This window comes from Semicossyphus pulcher, unplaced genomic scaffold (assembly GCF_022749685.1).
Source record: "Semicossyphus pulcher isolate SPU_LCO1_2020_fin unplaced genomic scaffold, fSemPul1.0.p SCAF_2, whole genome shotgun sequence".
Taxonomy (NCBI): Eukaryota; Metazoa; Chordata; class Actinopteri; order Labriformes; family Labridae; genus Semicossyphus; species Semicossyphus pulcher.
This window is the reverse complement of record NW_027211693.1, coordinates 25,071,347-25,088,398: the sequence shown is the minus strand read 5'-3', so window position 1 is coordinate 25,088,398 and position 17,052 is coordinate 25,071,347. Positions and strand designations below refer to the sequence as shown.

The 17,052-nt window shown below is 41.7% G+C and overlaps 2 protein-coding genes across 2 annotated transcripts; both read right to left on the bottom strand.

The window, feature by feature from the left end:
- Positions 1 to 12: 12 nt before the first annotated feature.
- adirf (adipogenesis regulatory factor) lies at positions 13 to 938 on the bottom strand. The gene is made up of 3 exons (XM_069669437.1): positions 860 to 938; positions 583 to 645; positions 13 to 116 (listed from the first exon to the last, which is right to left on the bottom strand). Exons 1-3 carry the CDS (start codon positions 936 to 938, stop codon positions 13 to 15), a joined length of 246 nt encoding a protein of 81 aa, XP_069525538.1.
- A 359-nt stretch (positions 939 to 1,297) lies between these two features.
- sncb (synuclein, beta) lies at positions 1,298 to 14,007 on the bottom strand. The gene is made up of 6 exons (XM_069670620.1): positions 13,859 to 14,007; positions 12,730 to 12,863; positions 8,783 to 8,812; positions 8,421 to 8,506; positions 3,594 to 3,680; positions 1,298 to 2,101 (listed from the first exon to the last, which is right to left on the bottom strand). Exons 2-6 carry the CDS (start codon positions 12,848 to 12,850, stop codon positions 2,072 to 2,074), a joined length of 354 nt encoding a protein of 117 aa, XP_069526721.1. The 5' UTR covers positions 12,851 to 12,863; positions 13,859 to 14,007; the 3' UTR covers positions 1,298 to 2,071.
- Between the last annotated feature and the right edge of the window lie 3,045 nt (positions 14,008 to 17,052).

Sequence of the window (17,052 nt, the reverse complement as noted above, 5' to 3'; positions counted from 1 at the left end):
ATTTTTCAGGAATCATTTGGTCTCCAGTTTCTGTCCAAACTCCTTGATGGTGTCCGTGGCTTTGTCAGCAGCTTTACCGATGGCTGTCTGAGTCTGTCTGCTGGCTTCCTGAGCAGCTTCAGAGTCAGAGGTAAGAAGAGGAGAAAGATTAACATAAATAACATATATATAAACATGTACGGACTCAGAAATAAAGACTCATTTTATCAAGTCAAATGCATATTTATAAGTGTAAGCATTAATGTGCATGTAAGGCTCTAATTATTCTTGTAACATTTGAAAATTCAGTGACTAACACCACTTTTAACCAAGCTATATATATGTACTTAAAGAGTCTTGTATCACACATTATAAGTAATTCCACTATCACCTGTTGTCTCATTGTATTACCTGATGGTGTCAAACTGAGATAAGTGGAATTTTAAGACTTTATCATACAAAAAACGATTAAACATTTGATTTGGGAGAAACATTTTTTTATCCTCTGACAGCTTGAGTCTGCAGCGTAGCTCATATCGGCTAAATAAAATGTAATCACAATTACATCATGAAGATTAAAAGGCAGAGGAGCGTGCACTTTACCCATGGTTGCTGTTTCTTTGGAGGAGTCTGCCACCTGCTGCACGGCGTCTTGAGCTGCCTGCACTGAAAACACATGACAGGGAGCACTTTCTTTTTAAAGCTTCAAATGAAAAACTCTTCTGAATGTTTTAAACTACATATGTAAAAACAGAAAGGAAAGGATTTGTCAAAGAAAGAAAGAAAGAAATAAGACAAAGCCCCACCAAAAGAAAAGCCATTGCTCTGTCTAACAGACCTTACATTGGCCCTGAGTCATCTTACAGCTATAGTTCTGTACCTGCAGAGTCAGTGACTCCCTTCGCGGCTGAGTGGCTCGTGCCTTTCAGGCTCTCAAAGGACTTCTTGAAAGAGGCCATGGCTCCTGTCTTTGTCCCTGCAGCGTCCACACATCCGTCTGAGCCCACAGCAGCGGGAGCGGCTGTTTAATACCCTCTGTGCGAGCCTGACACCCCCGAGCCTGCACGTTCCAGACGGATTAACCCAAACAAAACCCACCCAAACAGGCCCGATCAGACCGGCATCCCAACTATGTCAGCGTCCTGCCAAAGGCCAGAGCCTGCTCAGCAGATTTTTACATATCCTGTAATCAAACCCCCAGACGAGAGTGAGCGAAAAAGTAAAACATGTGAGGACGAAGAAAAATAGATCCTGATTTAGAGCAGCAGGCAGGAAAAGGAGTTTATAAACCTCCAAACATGAAAAACACTAAGAAAAGTTTCTTTTTTACTTTTTATTTACAGAGGAATGTATGTCTGGCTTAACACATAAACCTTTATATTGACAAGTCCTGCAATTTAAAGCACATATTGATATGACAACCATTATGATTTCAAGACATAATATATTGACTTTAACTTGTTAAAATCTTCAGTACACACAAACACACGCACACACACAAACATGTATACTCTGTCCATTTCTAACAGATAGTTTACTGGAATGATCACAAGCAACTATAAAGATACCATGTAAAAAACTCTTACTTCAAAAATGTCCAAAGAAACTCCCAAAGAAATGCAAAAAAAAGAAAGAACCCACAAACAGGCATTGTCGACACTTAGGGGGATATTATTGTTTCCATATCTGCTTGCAACCGGACATATTTATTTTTTCCACTCCCAATGTCTCATTGGAAGATGATGAACATCTATTGCACGTTTCTAAATACAGATACACACGAGTACAAAGTCACGAGCCCCGGCTCTGGTCTCATTTCATTGGGAGGGAATCAAGGAAATGAGACAGAGAGGACGAATCCTACATCTCAATAAATACCTACACCCAACACATTACATTAAGAACATGACATTTACAATATATAATAATAAAAGATTTGTCTCGAAGGAAGAACATTTTTCTGTGGGAATGCTTGTCTTTTTTGTTGTTTTTTTGCAACAGGGGTATAATTGTAATAGTTTCAGCATTTGTCCTTTTTATTATTAGAAATATTATTGTGCTGCTGGTTGGATGGTGGCTCGGACTGGTGCTTTTACGCCTCTGGCTCGTAGTCCTGGCTCTCCTGTGGAAAGAAGAACCGATTGTGAGCGACACAGAGAACACCAGTGAGACTTTCATTAAAACTTAATCGCATGAAATTCAACTTAAAACTGTTTAAGAGGAATATATATGACAGAGGGCGTATGATGACACATGATCGCTCTGCTAAAGGCGATGATGTCACTCCATCACATCTCTAAGCTCCTCTCCTGGTTCAGCGTCTCTCTCCGGCCTGCAGAGGGCAGCACGAGCCTACAGCTGCTTCAAGGACGTGTCGTGAGCACACTCCCAGCATCCTTGTAACCCTGCACACGCCTCCTCCACACACACAATGATAAAAAAAACCCAACAGCCTGCAGGAATGTGCAACAGTCTCAGGTCATCTGATGTGTTCACGAAACAAACAGAGATACTGCATGAGATGGCTTTATATCTCCAAAACCTCGCTTCACTCTGCAGCGCTCAGACTCCATATTTACAGCAATGCAGGGAGACCCTGACATTACCCACAATGCACAGAGGAAGAGAGCGTCATCACCACACCCATTCAGGCAGAGCTCGCACGTCGCTGGTGTAGCAATGGATGGGGGAGGGGAAGAGATGCGGAGGAGTGGGAGAGAGAGATGGAGGAGGACATGGACGGTACAAGCTGCTGCCTGAGAAATTCACTCCTCATTTGCATCTCAGGGAAAATCTCACTTTTATTCCTTTAACTGATTAAAGCAATAATCCTCCCATAGAGCGGGAGTGAAAGAAAATCCGACCAAATGCACTGAGTAAATGGGTCATTATTAGAGATCATGCTAAGTCTCAGACTAAACCGTCCAACTGAAGCCTGTCCTGTAATATGCTGATGTTTTAGGAAGATACAAAAGATTTCCACCTAAAAGCACAACACAAGTGTTGCTTTAAATAATTATTAATATATGTAAAACTAACATTACTGAGTGTTATGTACACATGTGATGTTTTTGTTTACTCACAGCTATTTAAAATCTGTTACCAAAGCAATATCCTCTGCACACCGTGTCTCGCCCCTCACAGCCAAATTCCAAAAATAACCATCTGTGTCAGACTCGCATCTTTCCTCCACACACAAACAGACACACACCCAGCGCTCAGTGTAGGTAGGTGGTGCTATATTCACTGTACTCTCCCTCTCTGTGTGGCAATTGGCTTGTTGAGCCTTCTGTTATCATTTGCAGAGGGAAGAAGAATTACCTCAGTGTGAGCTGGAGTGTTTGTGTGGGACAGAAAGTGGAGGGCAAGTGTGGAGCGCCATTGAAATACAATCCAGCTAAAATGTGTGACCGTGCAGAGCTGCAGAATACTAATGAGCCTCCTGCTACTGTACGTGAATGGGCTCATCCTGCACACTTTTTACCGGCTCATCATAAAATACACAAAAAGCCATTTACAATAAAATCATGTACCGCAATTTAAACACAGAGACGAGGAGTATTTTACTGTCGAGCAGAGGCTCGTACGTGCTTTGAGTGCTGTGAGCTGATTACCTGCTGGTTCTCATCATATGTCTCTCCTTCTGGCTCCAACATCCCTTCTCCCTGGCCCTCCATGGCCTCCTGCCCGTACTCCTCAGGCTGCAGAGACAGACAGAGAAGGAGACGGAGGGATCAGGAAAGAAAATATCCACAGTAACAGTTATTATATCCACATTTGTGCTTACTTGAACCTAAAAGATAAAGCTGGTAGGACTCTATATTCCCCTTATTGAAGACGCCCCTGTTTGAGGCTCTCTTGCAATGTCATTACATTTGAGTCACGGAGCTAAGCATCATCCAATTTCCAGGAAAACAAATACCCCAAGTGGTTCAACAAACACTCTCCTCCATTCTGAAGGGTTTTTAAAATCCCTAAAGACTCTTTCAGGCATTTGCATGAAAATATTCTGACTGCTGTACAAATAAAACGCAATGGTAGCTCGTAATCCAGCGAGCCAGAAACGTCACATGTCCCTGCTCTTTATGTTTCACACAAAAACTATCACTGCTTTAGTTTTTAATATAAAATAATACAAAGTCACATCAATATGCACGTATATAAGTGATAGAACTCTGAGGGAGGAGATCTGTCATTTCTGGCAGCCATCTTTGTTTGATTATAAAACAGAGTCTAAAGCATAAAAACCTGTTATTGTGCAGGGTGCAGAACACTGTTTCATCCAGATATTAGATATTATATAAAGGACATATTTGAGCTATTTTAATGTCATTATTTTTCCGAACCTCTCCTTCCTCCTGGAAAGAACGAGCCGTTTTGCAATTCTAGGGTTAGACCTTAGCCACGATTGCCCGCGTATATAGCCCCTCCCCCACATGTGCGATCCCACGTGGAGGAGCGGCACCAACACTGTCACTCCAAAGTTGTAGAAAACATGGCTGCTCTAGGATCGGTTATTCATCCTTATATGTTCGAGCCAGGAGGTATCAGAATGCAAAGTTGAAATCTTGTCAACGACTTGACTTCAAGCTTGTGTAAGAAAGCAGCCAATGACGGTGAATGACGATGAATGACGATTGGTCGATTTCAGCGAAAGCAAGGTTCTATGTAGAAACCTGCAGCTGTTCTGAACGGCCCATTTCAGAGGCTACCTTTTTAAAAATGTGATTCTGGAAAAACACGGAATTCTGCAGTTTTCACTTTTTCACTGGGAATATTCATTCAAAAGATACGGCCCCTTTAAGAACAGTGGGTTAGGAGGGCATGGTCAGTCTGTGTGTCTGTCCACCCATCAGTTTGGTTCACACTGAAATATCTGAACAAATACTGGAATTGAAGAAGAAGAATGAAATCTGGAGCAAAGTCCCCCAGGATATCCTTTGAATCGTTCATTTAGCACCATCAGCAGGTGAGAGTACCCAGAACTTTGGGTCATAATCAAACACTACTGACAACAACCGGCCTCCGACTGTCCTTTGTGTTGAGTGCTAATTAGCATGCCAAGACGCTGAACAAAGAATTACACTGCCAAACATCAGTTAGCATTGGCACAGTGACCAGGGCTGCAAACTGATTGTCTTGTTCGGATGGTAATTATTGTTTGGATTATTGGATGATAAACTCTGTGGTGTTACATCAGAGGCAAAACTAAGAGGCTAAAAAAGGCCCGACCAATAACGTAGTAGTTCGTGCCTCAGTGCTTCTCTTACCTAATCAGCCCAAAGCACTTTGGTTTTATCTGAAGACTAGTCTAAAAAAATTCGAACAAATATATAGTTTGATTTTCAAAGCAGGATGGATGATTTCCTGAAACAGCTGGGCACAGTAGTTTTTTTGCAAACGTCGCTCAAACAGTAGAAAATTGTGCATTAGTTGGGGACTATTTTAAGCGGCTGATTTATACACATTTGGTGTATTTACTTGACTACTGATAGCAGCATTGTGTTGATTTAAAGTCAACTATAGCGGCCTGTGTAAATTGTAGTAAAGGAACATTACATCAGATATAATCGTACGGCTAAATTACATGTTTTTAATTAACAACAGTGGAGGCACAGAGGAATAAGACACGCAGGCTTTACTTGTTAGTAGCCTCAATTCACAGCTGGTTTGGGTCTCTTGTGGGTTTCATTAACGATAAGAAAAAATAAATATTTCACAAGCCTTTGTAAGCCTTAAACAGACTGTATCTCCTCCTAACAGCCCTCCATCATTACTGCACCTGCTACTACAAGCCCTGAAAATTAAGCTAGTGGGTCAGCACGCATTTATTTTTATACCCAGCACTAATCAAGTCAATTAGGTCAGTGTAGTACAGACCATAATCCTACGTACTATAACAAGCTGTTGTTATAGCTATAAGCCTGACAACATGATTAGCATGGCCTTAAACGCAGCACAAAGGAAAAACACCACAGAGACGCACCTAATCAGATGGTTCATCGCGGGGGAAAAAGGCGGTTTATGTGATTATAGGAGAGGAGAAAAGGGACGTTATGTGTCTGATTGGTCACACATTTGAATTCAGCCAAGACCTGAGCGCAACAGAAGCTTCATTTAGGTTTATAAAGCATCCGAAGTGAACTATTTTTTGTGAGAATGGATAAGTAACTAGAATTTTAAGAGCAAAATATGGGCTAATTTTTCCTTCAGCATTCCTACAGGAGTCAGTTAAACAGAGTGAATGATTGTACGGGCCAGCTAGAACCGAACAATAGGTGGAGCTGCAGATGTCATAACAGTGTCAACAGTTTAACAGGCTGTTGTCAGGGCGATGAAATGAGCAGTTTTTGCACTCAGATGGTGTCATAGAGAAGCCTATTAGAGCAGTCTGTCAGATTTACAAGATAAGCCAGCCGGTGGAGACAGTCCAACTCTGAGGGAGGAAGGCTGAGGACAGGGCGAGGACCTCCCTGTCTCACTTACACAAACAGACTTAAGAGAGAATATTACCACTCAAATACACAAGCTTGGCTATGTGTTGGTTTTCCCATGTTCTATGTTTGTGGATAATCAAATATTTTCCACCTCTTCACTTGTACTTCCAAGATAACAGTGCAGTCAAACAGACAGAGATGACATCAGCAGAGGTCTTCAGTGGGTCGTAGAACAATAATGGGAAAGTTGTGTGTTGAAGTGAGCTCATAAAAAGCACCTGAACAGACGGTGAACTGTGTGCAGAGCAGACTGTGTGGAACAACAATTCATCCTCTCCCATAAAACAAAGCTTTGATGTCTTTTATTTCCTATTTCAACAATATTAAACCTGTCAATCAGGAGTTTACCCTTTACCATGTGCACAGCAGAATCATCTGGCTCTGCTACAAAAACAATCCTGTTCAAACTTTAATAAACACACCATAAAGCAGGTTTCTAACTGTAAGTGAACCTTGGCTCCTGAACTGAGGTTTCTATCTCTCCTTCACTTGTGGCACATGAGCACCAACACAAACAGGCTCAGTCATGAATAAGCTGTTGCATTGTTACCCTGCATGCACACAGCAGACTGAAGGGGCTCTTCATTGTTTTTATACATATTTAATTTACATGTCACAATGAGTAGCACTCAGTCTCAGCATACAGTTATATAATGAAGAAAGTCTTAAATAATAACCCTGTCGATGTCATCAGGGTTGTCTTTGGCCTTCAATAGCTGTTGTTAAACTTGGGGGGTGGCAGTTGGAATGCTAAATGTTTACAAGGCATAGAGGGTATGAAGTAAGACACTGTTGTGTTGCATTATGGGAAATGTAGGATCCAGTAATAGCTGAGAGTCATATTAGAGACTACAAGTTGTATCAGCTGCTGCTGCTTCAATTATGCCCTTTTTCTTATCTGTATATTTCCAGTCCCCCAAGTTAAACACTGAAGTGCTGGAGAGGCTCAATCAGGAATCGTGTTAAATTACAGGCAACAATAATGTCATTTTGAATTTTACTGAGTGTATTTTTAGCACGATGGCATTTTTTTTTTTTTGGCCTTTTATGCCTTTATTTAGAGAGAGGACAGTGGAAAGTGTCGGAAACAGGGGGAAAGAGAGAAAGGATGACAGGCGGCAAGGGGCCGAGGGTGGGGCTGCGGCATCCTGAACTGAGCCTCTGTACATGGGTCACCTGATTTAAAGGGCCAGTTTGCCGATTTTCAACATCAGTCCTATCATGCTATTATGGGGAGCTAATGCCATTATGGTAGAAAGAAAAGCAATTTCGCTCTGTGCTTTTGGAGGAGGCTATCCGCTTCTCCAATGGGCCCTGGAAAACCTACGTAAACGTGTCATCCGGTAGAGCCCAGGGAGCTTGCAAAACTACACATCCTTAATCTAGGACGCCCGCCTCTGAAATCATGTCTCTTTCATAATCGTCAGGTTTGAAATGTAGACTGCAGACCTGAAGACTTCATCGTATTCGGATTCTCTACGACTCTGAGCCATCGCCTGCAGCGATCAATCCCTGACTGGAAAATGGCAGTATTTCACTCCAGCGTCTCTCGCTGGGCCGTTCCTTTCAGAGGGAGGTGCGCAATGCATGCTGGGTGTCATTTTTGGCTCTGAAAACTTACAGTATAATTTTTTATAGACATAACGATCACGGTAAAATGATTATTAAATAAATACAAATATTAAAATACAGGTGGGTGGAGCCCTGGTTGTACTAAAAATAACACCCTCTCACTTTAAATATATGAATGTAACATGTGATATAACACGTCAATCACCTTGAATATAATCTCACAATAAAGGCCCAACTACTTTCCTGCAGGTGTGTGTGAGCACAGTGCAACACCATTTCCAATAACAGGAACACAGAGACCGAGCCTGTTGGTTACACTTCTCTCTGTGTGTGTGAGCAGAGAGCTGATGGTGTTTGTAAGTCTGTACGTACGTTCATGTCAGAGGGGAATTCGTCCTTCTTCACCAGGCCAGTGGCAGCAGCGATGTTCCCCATGGCTCCAGTGGTCTTCTCAGCCACTGCAAACACACACACCATGCATGCTCAAACACAGCTGTAACATGATCTCAGCAAATTCAGCAGACAGATTAAAAGCCTGCACATCATGTTCGCCCTCTTTTATTTCCCAATTGATTATTGTACATAATGAGCACTTACAGACAACCACCTCCTCCATTATATCACCATTAAGCATTTCCCATTCTCAGTAGGATTAAGTGCTTTGTCACTGTAATAAACTGGGCTTCTGACTGCAGTTAGGATGCTAAAGTTTGACCAAAAGAGACAAAACTCACCTGAACCCACGCTGTCTTTGGCCTTGCTACCTGAATGTACAAAGAAAGAGAAAACTGTGAGAAAGGGTGGACATACGAATGTAAATCAAGCATTTCAGGATGACACACACATCACATGTGATGATACGGGAAGTTTATTTTTGCTGAAGCTCTACTAGCTTGCGCTTTAGTCCCATTTATAGGTCACATCTCGTCTACCTGACAGCACGACTCACAAAGCTATGATGCTACAGTAATAATTCAAAGATACAGCACTGCAGCCTCCTATTATAACTGCTTACATGTTAAACAGTGACATGTAACTTACATAATTAAGTTAGAGCTGCAAGAACCAACCATTCACTTTAATAGTGTAAGTAATGCTCTGTTGGCCACATTATGTCTCTGTGGTTGCAGCACTCAGCTTCTCTGTACTTGTATTGTGAGGAGTTATTAAACTTTATACCAAACCACCGCATTGTTCAATTCTCCGACCTTTGACAGATCTCATCCGCCTGCCGCGCTGCATCGAGCTATTTGGTCAATGTACTGTGTGCCCACTGGACCTGATCACTGAAGCCTTGTCACCCTCTCTACTGTGCTGTAGTCATAAGCCTTATTGCTCCCTCTGGGCCTTTTAAAAGGCAGCCGAGAAAGATGAGAGATGATGTTAGTACAAAAGGCGAGCCTCAAAGCAAAACACACATCTGAGAGATGCATCCGATTAAGCATCAGCTTTGGTGAAGTGAAGCTGCTAAGATTTGTCAGTGAAAAACGATCATACCTGTGGGTAGACGTTAATAAATATTAATAATGACATCAGCTACTTTAAAGCCTGTTGCACTCTAGATCACAATCAAAGGTGTAAAATGACGAAATGTAAGATTTGACCATATTTATGGAGAAATGTGTCTAAAGATCATCATGTGTTCAAATGAAATGAAGAAATCTAATAACTGAAAAAGGAAAAAAATACATTAGTTAACATACGAGTTCTAAAATACCTGTTAAGTGTAAATCGAGCTCTTACAAGTGAATGTCTTTGCAAATTGTACAATGAAGTTTGCTGTGCATCTCCTAAAATAAACATACTAGGGGTGCGACAAAATATCGATATCGCAATATATCTGTAATATAGCTGTATCAGGATATTATCGTTATCGTGGGCCATGTTTCGCGTATCGTATCGTGAGTTACCCTGCGATTCCCACCCCTATTCACAACAGGCCCAAGTGCATTCACACACACACACACACACACACACACACACACACACACATACACACACACACACACACACACACATACAGTATAACAGTAATTCAAGATATACATACATAGTAGTAAATAAACATTATACAGATATGAATGCACATTAAATACTTCTGCACATTTAGCCAACTATTGTATGCTAATACTGTTTAATTGTAAGTCCTGTTGTGTCTTAGGTGTGGCTCTTTTCCCACCTGTAAGCACCTGCTGTTTGCATTTCTATTAATATTTTTCATTTAAAACAAGGACAAAAAGATGCACAAACACTCAAGACCAAGTTAATTTGACATGTAAATGATATTATCCCTTAAACATAGTGTTAAAATTGTTGTCATCTAAATATTGATTATATCTTTAAGGATAGCTTGCGTTACTTCTTAATGCAGTTTCAGAATTGTCTAAGTGTAGACTGATTGATTTTGATTGTTTTTTATCATTATTGTGTCATGCATAAACAATCTGCCCAGCCCAAAGAGGGCTCACGAGACACAAAAAAGACCAGAAACCAACAGTAGACACACAGATAACAGAAATATTAAAAACCATCCTGACGTGTCTTCCAGGCTCTAGACACAACAGTTGCTAACTTATAAGCATTCAAATTAAACAAACACCTGCCATAAACGGCTGTTGTGTTATGACTTGCTTTAAATGTAGCACTGTAAGAATGCTCCATCATGCCATTACAGAGCACAAAGATGCTCAATGAATGAGACTCGCTGTGACATTAAAAGGCATCCAGTGCGATGGGATTTCTCATTTCCGCCTCCCTTTCTCGCCTTTCTCAGGCTGACTGCTCAGCTCAGCTGGGTGGGCGGTCTGCAGCAGCAGCAGCTGTCAAAAGGTGGGCCACAGACCTATCAGCTCACTCTTACCCCTCCTCCATGAGGGGCCTTCAAGCAAATCATACCCAGCTTTCTAGGGCAACACCATGCTCAACAAGGCGCACGCAGAAGCACAGAGATGTCACAGTAATGTTACTTCTCCTCTCTGTGTACCACGGACGAGAAACAATGATGAGACGTAGCGCGGAGAAGGCGTAAATGAGCTGCACGTGTTTTGACTGCAGCTTGACATGTTTGGCTCGGCTGGTGAGTGACAGGGACACAGTGCTAGATATGTAGGGTAATTGGATTCAGTCTAAATGTAGACACATCTGACAACTTCTCCTGGAATACCCCACGTCTCTTTAATGCAACAGAAAGAAATCGTCACCGCATCAATGCTACAAATGGTGAGTCCAGAACTACCAGCAGGGGTGTGACTGGAAATGAGGGCCCTCTGACAACAGTTCAACAACTGACAAAATAAATATCTGTAATTGCCGGCTGGTTCCATGGCCTGTGTCCAGCTCTGAGTCCCCTGAGTCATGCAACCCTCCCCCCACTCACAATGCACGGACCAACTGTGGGCTAATAAGCAGAGCTCGCCAATGCAAAGAAATTATCTAGAACAGATAACAGGGTGTCGTCTGTATGGGTGTACAGCTGGTCCAATTCAGTGAGCGAGACAGTATAGTAATACAGGTTATGTTTCAAGCACTTCTTTATCTTTGGGTTCTTGACAAGACCCATACAATGACCAATAAATACGGTCAATAATGCATGGTGCTTTCTCTACAAGTGAGGCATAAACTTCAATATGATGACTGTTTGTTTGAATCTCTTTAATCACCTTGTGTTTAACTTCAATCTGTCAGATACTATTGGATGTTTGCCCAGGCTGCTTGCTCACCTTTTTCACACGTCCATCCATCTCTATGTCGCATGTGTTTATTTAAATAACGATCCAAAGCAGGTGAAAGACACCGGGTCAATAATCTGAGCACACGGTCGCTCTTTAAAACCCTCAGACAGAGGCTCTAATCTGCACAGATATCTGTAACAGTGTCCATTACAAAGTAAGCTGCTCTGTAAGGGACAAAAAAAAGAGGCCTTTAGCCTTTTTGTCTCAGGGTGGTGACCACCGTGGGCTGAGACTGTTTTACAATCTGCTGCCATCCAATGCACGGACATGTGGCAGGAGCTGCTCCCACCATCCTGCTGCCCCACCCCCACCCTGCTCCATCTCCTGCCTGTAGCCCAGTCAAGTGAGGCGAGAGGGCAGAAGGACATTCAGAGCCTGTTATCACATCATCTACATCAAAATAACTCGTTATCTCAGTGAATCATTCTTTACAACTACTTATACCTACTGGAGTAAATACTGCTCAGCTAATTTAAACACTGCATTGGTCTGCATGACTGAAACAAAGATATTGATCAACCGTCAGCTGAATGATTCATCAAATTACTGCTGCTGTAAAAACTAGAGCCTTCACTTGTACTTATGCTCTACACTGTAAAATATCAGTGATTTTAACCAACACAGTCTATTAAGACACCTGTAGTTCTGCAGAGGACGCATAAAGGTCTTATATTGTAACTGAACAAAGAGGTTAAAAACCAATCAATACACACAGCCTGTGGTTTCTTTCATGTGCAATGGAAGCAGGACTGTGCTATATCATTTTTCCAATAAGGAAAGCTTTTGTATAATTTAACCATTTGTTCCAGGACACATGTAAAAGCTGCATGGGCTGAATCATAAATATCCTCGCTGCTTCTGCATAAAGCAGGAACATTAGCAGCCTCAGTGTGCCTGTGTAAGATTTGCATGTTTAATAAACTGCAAACCGACATCTGTGATCATCTTACCTACAAACATGACTCCTTCTTTAGTCTTTTCAGCCGCAACTGCAACTCCTTCCTTGGTCTTCTCTGCGGCCACAGCCATCCCCTCTTTCGCTTTAGACAAACCCTTCATAAACACATCCATCTTGGCCGAGCTACTGTGGAGAGATGGAGCAAAGCTGCTGTCAATCACTGTGTGAAGATTGGTGTCATGTATATGCATGAATAACAGGTAAATTCTAATAATATCAATAAGCAGCTGTGATTGTAATATGTTCATGCATCTCTACAAACATGTATGTATATTAAAATATTATAAGGCATTCGTAGTGGTTAAAGAAGGCAGCACCGCCTCCTGTGGTAGATCCTGACAGCTGCAGGCAAGCCATCAGGCTGTAGTAAACCCCCCCCTCTGTTCACTCATGCATTCAGCCCCCTCTTCACATCCTCGTCAATGCATGAAATATTCAAAGGCGAAAAGATTTCAATGAAATGGTTAATTGTGGAGGTGCTCATTAATTATTGCTCGCCTGTAATGCTACTCTCACTTGCTGCGAGATGGCAGGGCTGCGCATGGGGGATAAAAAGCGCAGGCCTTTTTAACGGACTGTACAGCATCTTACACTACAAGGTGGCATGTATTGCAATAACCACGTAACGGTGCTGGGGGAAGGGAGGCACGATCTACACTATCATCTGCACGCATCACGGTCTGAGCGTAGAATCATGTGGATGTAATGTGACTCTGTCTGATCAAACGCAGGGACACGTTTGGATAAAACAGATACGGTTTCAGGCTAACAGCTCGAATTTTATTCCTACATAAGACACCGATCCTCCAGAGAGCCACCCTAGATGTTGCAGGTCAACCCCAAAATTACTACATGTACCAATTCACGATGTCCACCATTTCTTACGTCCGTGCCTGAATTTCTTTGCTATTGCAATATATTCGTCACTCAAATTTACCATTACCTCAAACGTAACAGGAATATAAATATCTAAAACAAAGCTATTAAACATATATGTTAGTCACGGTGTAAGCCAGGGGCTTCCAATGACGACGCTGACGGCCCTGTAATGGTTGTGACCTCTATATACATAAAAAAAATTACAATATTGAAAGAATAAAATAAATAAAATGAGTCCTTACCTATTTACAGATAGCCTTCAACGTGTCCCCGTATGATTCCGTCGCACAGTCGAGTCAAACTATCGTCTAAATGGGAGATATATTTTCAAGTGATCACTAGGTGGGCCTTCCTCGGGCTGATCTCCACCAACAGGGACGGCCCCCTTCACGGTGCGGCTGAGACTATCACGTCCCCCCTCCGCCTCCCGCCTCCTCCCGCCCCCTCGCTCCCTTTCTCTCTCCTCCATCACTGGCTGCCTCCAATATTGATCAGCCCAGATGTCAACTGGTACAGAACAGACTATGATCCTACAAAACACAGTCATCCTGTCCCTTTTCTATTGCAGAGGTTAAACCCAGTGTCAGGTTATATGTGGCTGTGCTTTGACTATAGCAATATTACACCATATTTACATTATAGAAATACCAGTGAGTACAACAACATGGATATTGGCAGTCTATGTGCAATTATTCATAAACATTTAATATATGACGTTATGTGATAACTATTTTTTTCTCTTCGCCTACTTGACCTACTTTACTGATGGGTTCTTGGGGACTCCATTTTGATTTAACTTTCCTCCTGCCACCCCTTGTTGCACTGAATAGGTGCCACTAATATTCGGTTGCATTACTAATATTTTAGAGCAGTGCCGTACAGTCTAATTTTAGCTGCCCTAATTAGCCAATTAGCTTATTAAAAGTAACCTAGTCCTATAGAGTCAACACATGACGCGGAAGATGTTTAAGACCATTTATCTCCTGCCTACACTGTGCCAATACTGATATGCTTAAAGCGGCATGGACTAATGGGAGCTTGATGTGAGGGTGATACCATTTTGTATAAAAGATAGGGGTGCGTTGATTCAGCATTAAGGCTGTGCTTTCTATTGATTTTTTTGGACCTGCTAAGACAGCTCATTGATGGCTGGAAAATAAACACAGATGCATTCAGTTGATATAATCGTTTCAATTATCTTAAATAATTCAGCATCACCACAAACACGTTATTTCCCACGTCAGCCTTTAAAGCGTCACGAGGTGATTTCTGCTTTGCATTTTTAACTGAAATCCAAGCCTATGTGGTCACGAGCTAGTGAGTTTATCGTGTCTTATTTTACGACTGCGACGGACGAGCCTCAGCCAATCAGAGCAAAGGATGACCTCAGATCGAATCCCGATTTCCCTCGGGTTGAATATCGAACACTCCATCCGGTCATGAGGCCTTCTGGGGTACCAAACCACGGAGGACTAACACACAATAAATTGAGCTAATATTACTGTCGCTGGGTACTACACGTTTCACTGAGCTGATTTACAGCCTCGGTGAAGGGTTAAGTACCACCCCCTTCTTTCTCTTTTACCCCCCTCACCCTCCCAACCTCCAGTCTGACGTACTAGCAGTGACGCAATCCTCGTTGTAGTGGGCGAGTGATTGCGAAATCCTCCTCCTTCTTCCCCCAACTCCCCCTTCCCTTCCAGTTTGAGGAAATCCCAGATTGCTACCTCTGCTGAAATTGTCCCGTCACTCTCATCTGGCTTCGGTGAGCATGAGTAGGCAGGCTGAGGCTTTGGCATGAATGTGGCCATATGGCCATAGTTTGTGCCTTGTCCTACTTAGAGGTAAGCTAATAAAGTATGACCATACTGTCCTTCAAAGAAAAACAATGCAACTTTTCTGTGCTATACTAGCCCATTCTAGTATTCAACTCCCATGTTTTACTTCAGGCGAGGAACCTCTGACTTTGTGGATCTGTAGGGAAACATGGAGTATAAACAATCAGTATTTAACATACCATATAGTGTGATTTGTGAGTTATCACTAATTTAAACGATTCCTGTGGGTAAAACAGTGGGTGAAAAGCTTTATCACGCATTGAGTCTCACTCAGGAGTTGTCCAGGGTTCTGAACTGAAATGTATCTCTGTCCATGGTGCTGATCTGCTTCAGCCACCATCACTCTGCCCTGCAGAAAGGGATGTAATATAAAAGGGAATACCCATCAACCTTCAACCATCTTTAATCAACACATTGTATTTACATACAGTTAATTCAGTCGACTGTAAGAGATGCTTTCAGCTCAGAAGTGTAGTGGTTGAGTTCAGTATCTTGGTTTACGCTGTGACTGTTTGTACTTGTAAGCCGCTTCTGCCCTCTTGTGGTATTTTGTGGTAATGACATGCTAATAATTTTGCATTTATATTCTCCTTCACTGAAACTGCATGTGGATATTAAATGCAAGAGGTTTTTATGAGACCACACCATGAGTTCTTATAATTAAATAAAATAGTCCAGCTGGGGCTATTAAACATGTAGTACCTCCATCTATAATGTAACAACCTCTATCTTTAGCCTTCACAAAATGAGTCAAAATGGTGAGATCAGCATATGGATTTTTACAATTGCATTGTAACCTAAAGCAGAGGGAGTTTGAGGAGCTGTCTCAATAACCAATAACACGACTACTGTCTGTCGATTTCTATTACATCCCTGATGTATGCTATCATGTCATTAGCCCCAGGTTTTTTCCAATGCACTTTTTTTAACAATATACACTGACATGTTCAAAAAGGGCAGGGTAAGTGTTTATTTTTGGATATAATGTCATTAACATTGCAATTATTTTTATTTTATTTTTTATTTTAAAAGGGACCGTGTACAATATTAAACATGAATATTACCATTTGATGCATCGTACCAGAGTTAGCTTGAAGCTAATTTTTATCTGCAGTCCCTTGGCAGGTCACAACTAAAACATCACAGTTATAAAACATGACCAAGCTACAAGACTACAACACACAATACAGAATGACACAGCAGTAAATTAAAACACATGCACGCACACACACACACACACACACACACACACACACACACACACACACACACACACACACACACACACACACACACACACACACACACACACACAAGCAAAGAAAATATGTTGCTCAAGCCAAAAGAAGGGATATAAAATCAGTGGTTACATAGTTAAGTAGATTTTAACATACATGTACTTTCACCCACTGAATTGTCATGGTACTTTGGTAAAGTGAAAGTTACAGTAAATTGACATTTGTGATAATGTGTTGATTAAATGTATTATAAAAGAAAGAATATAATTTATTTTTTAGCTAAAAACAAAACTGGGCTAGCCTAATTTAGCCACAGTAATCAGGGGGTCTGCAGATCTGATGAGCTACTGTCCTAAAAGG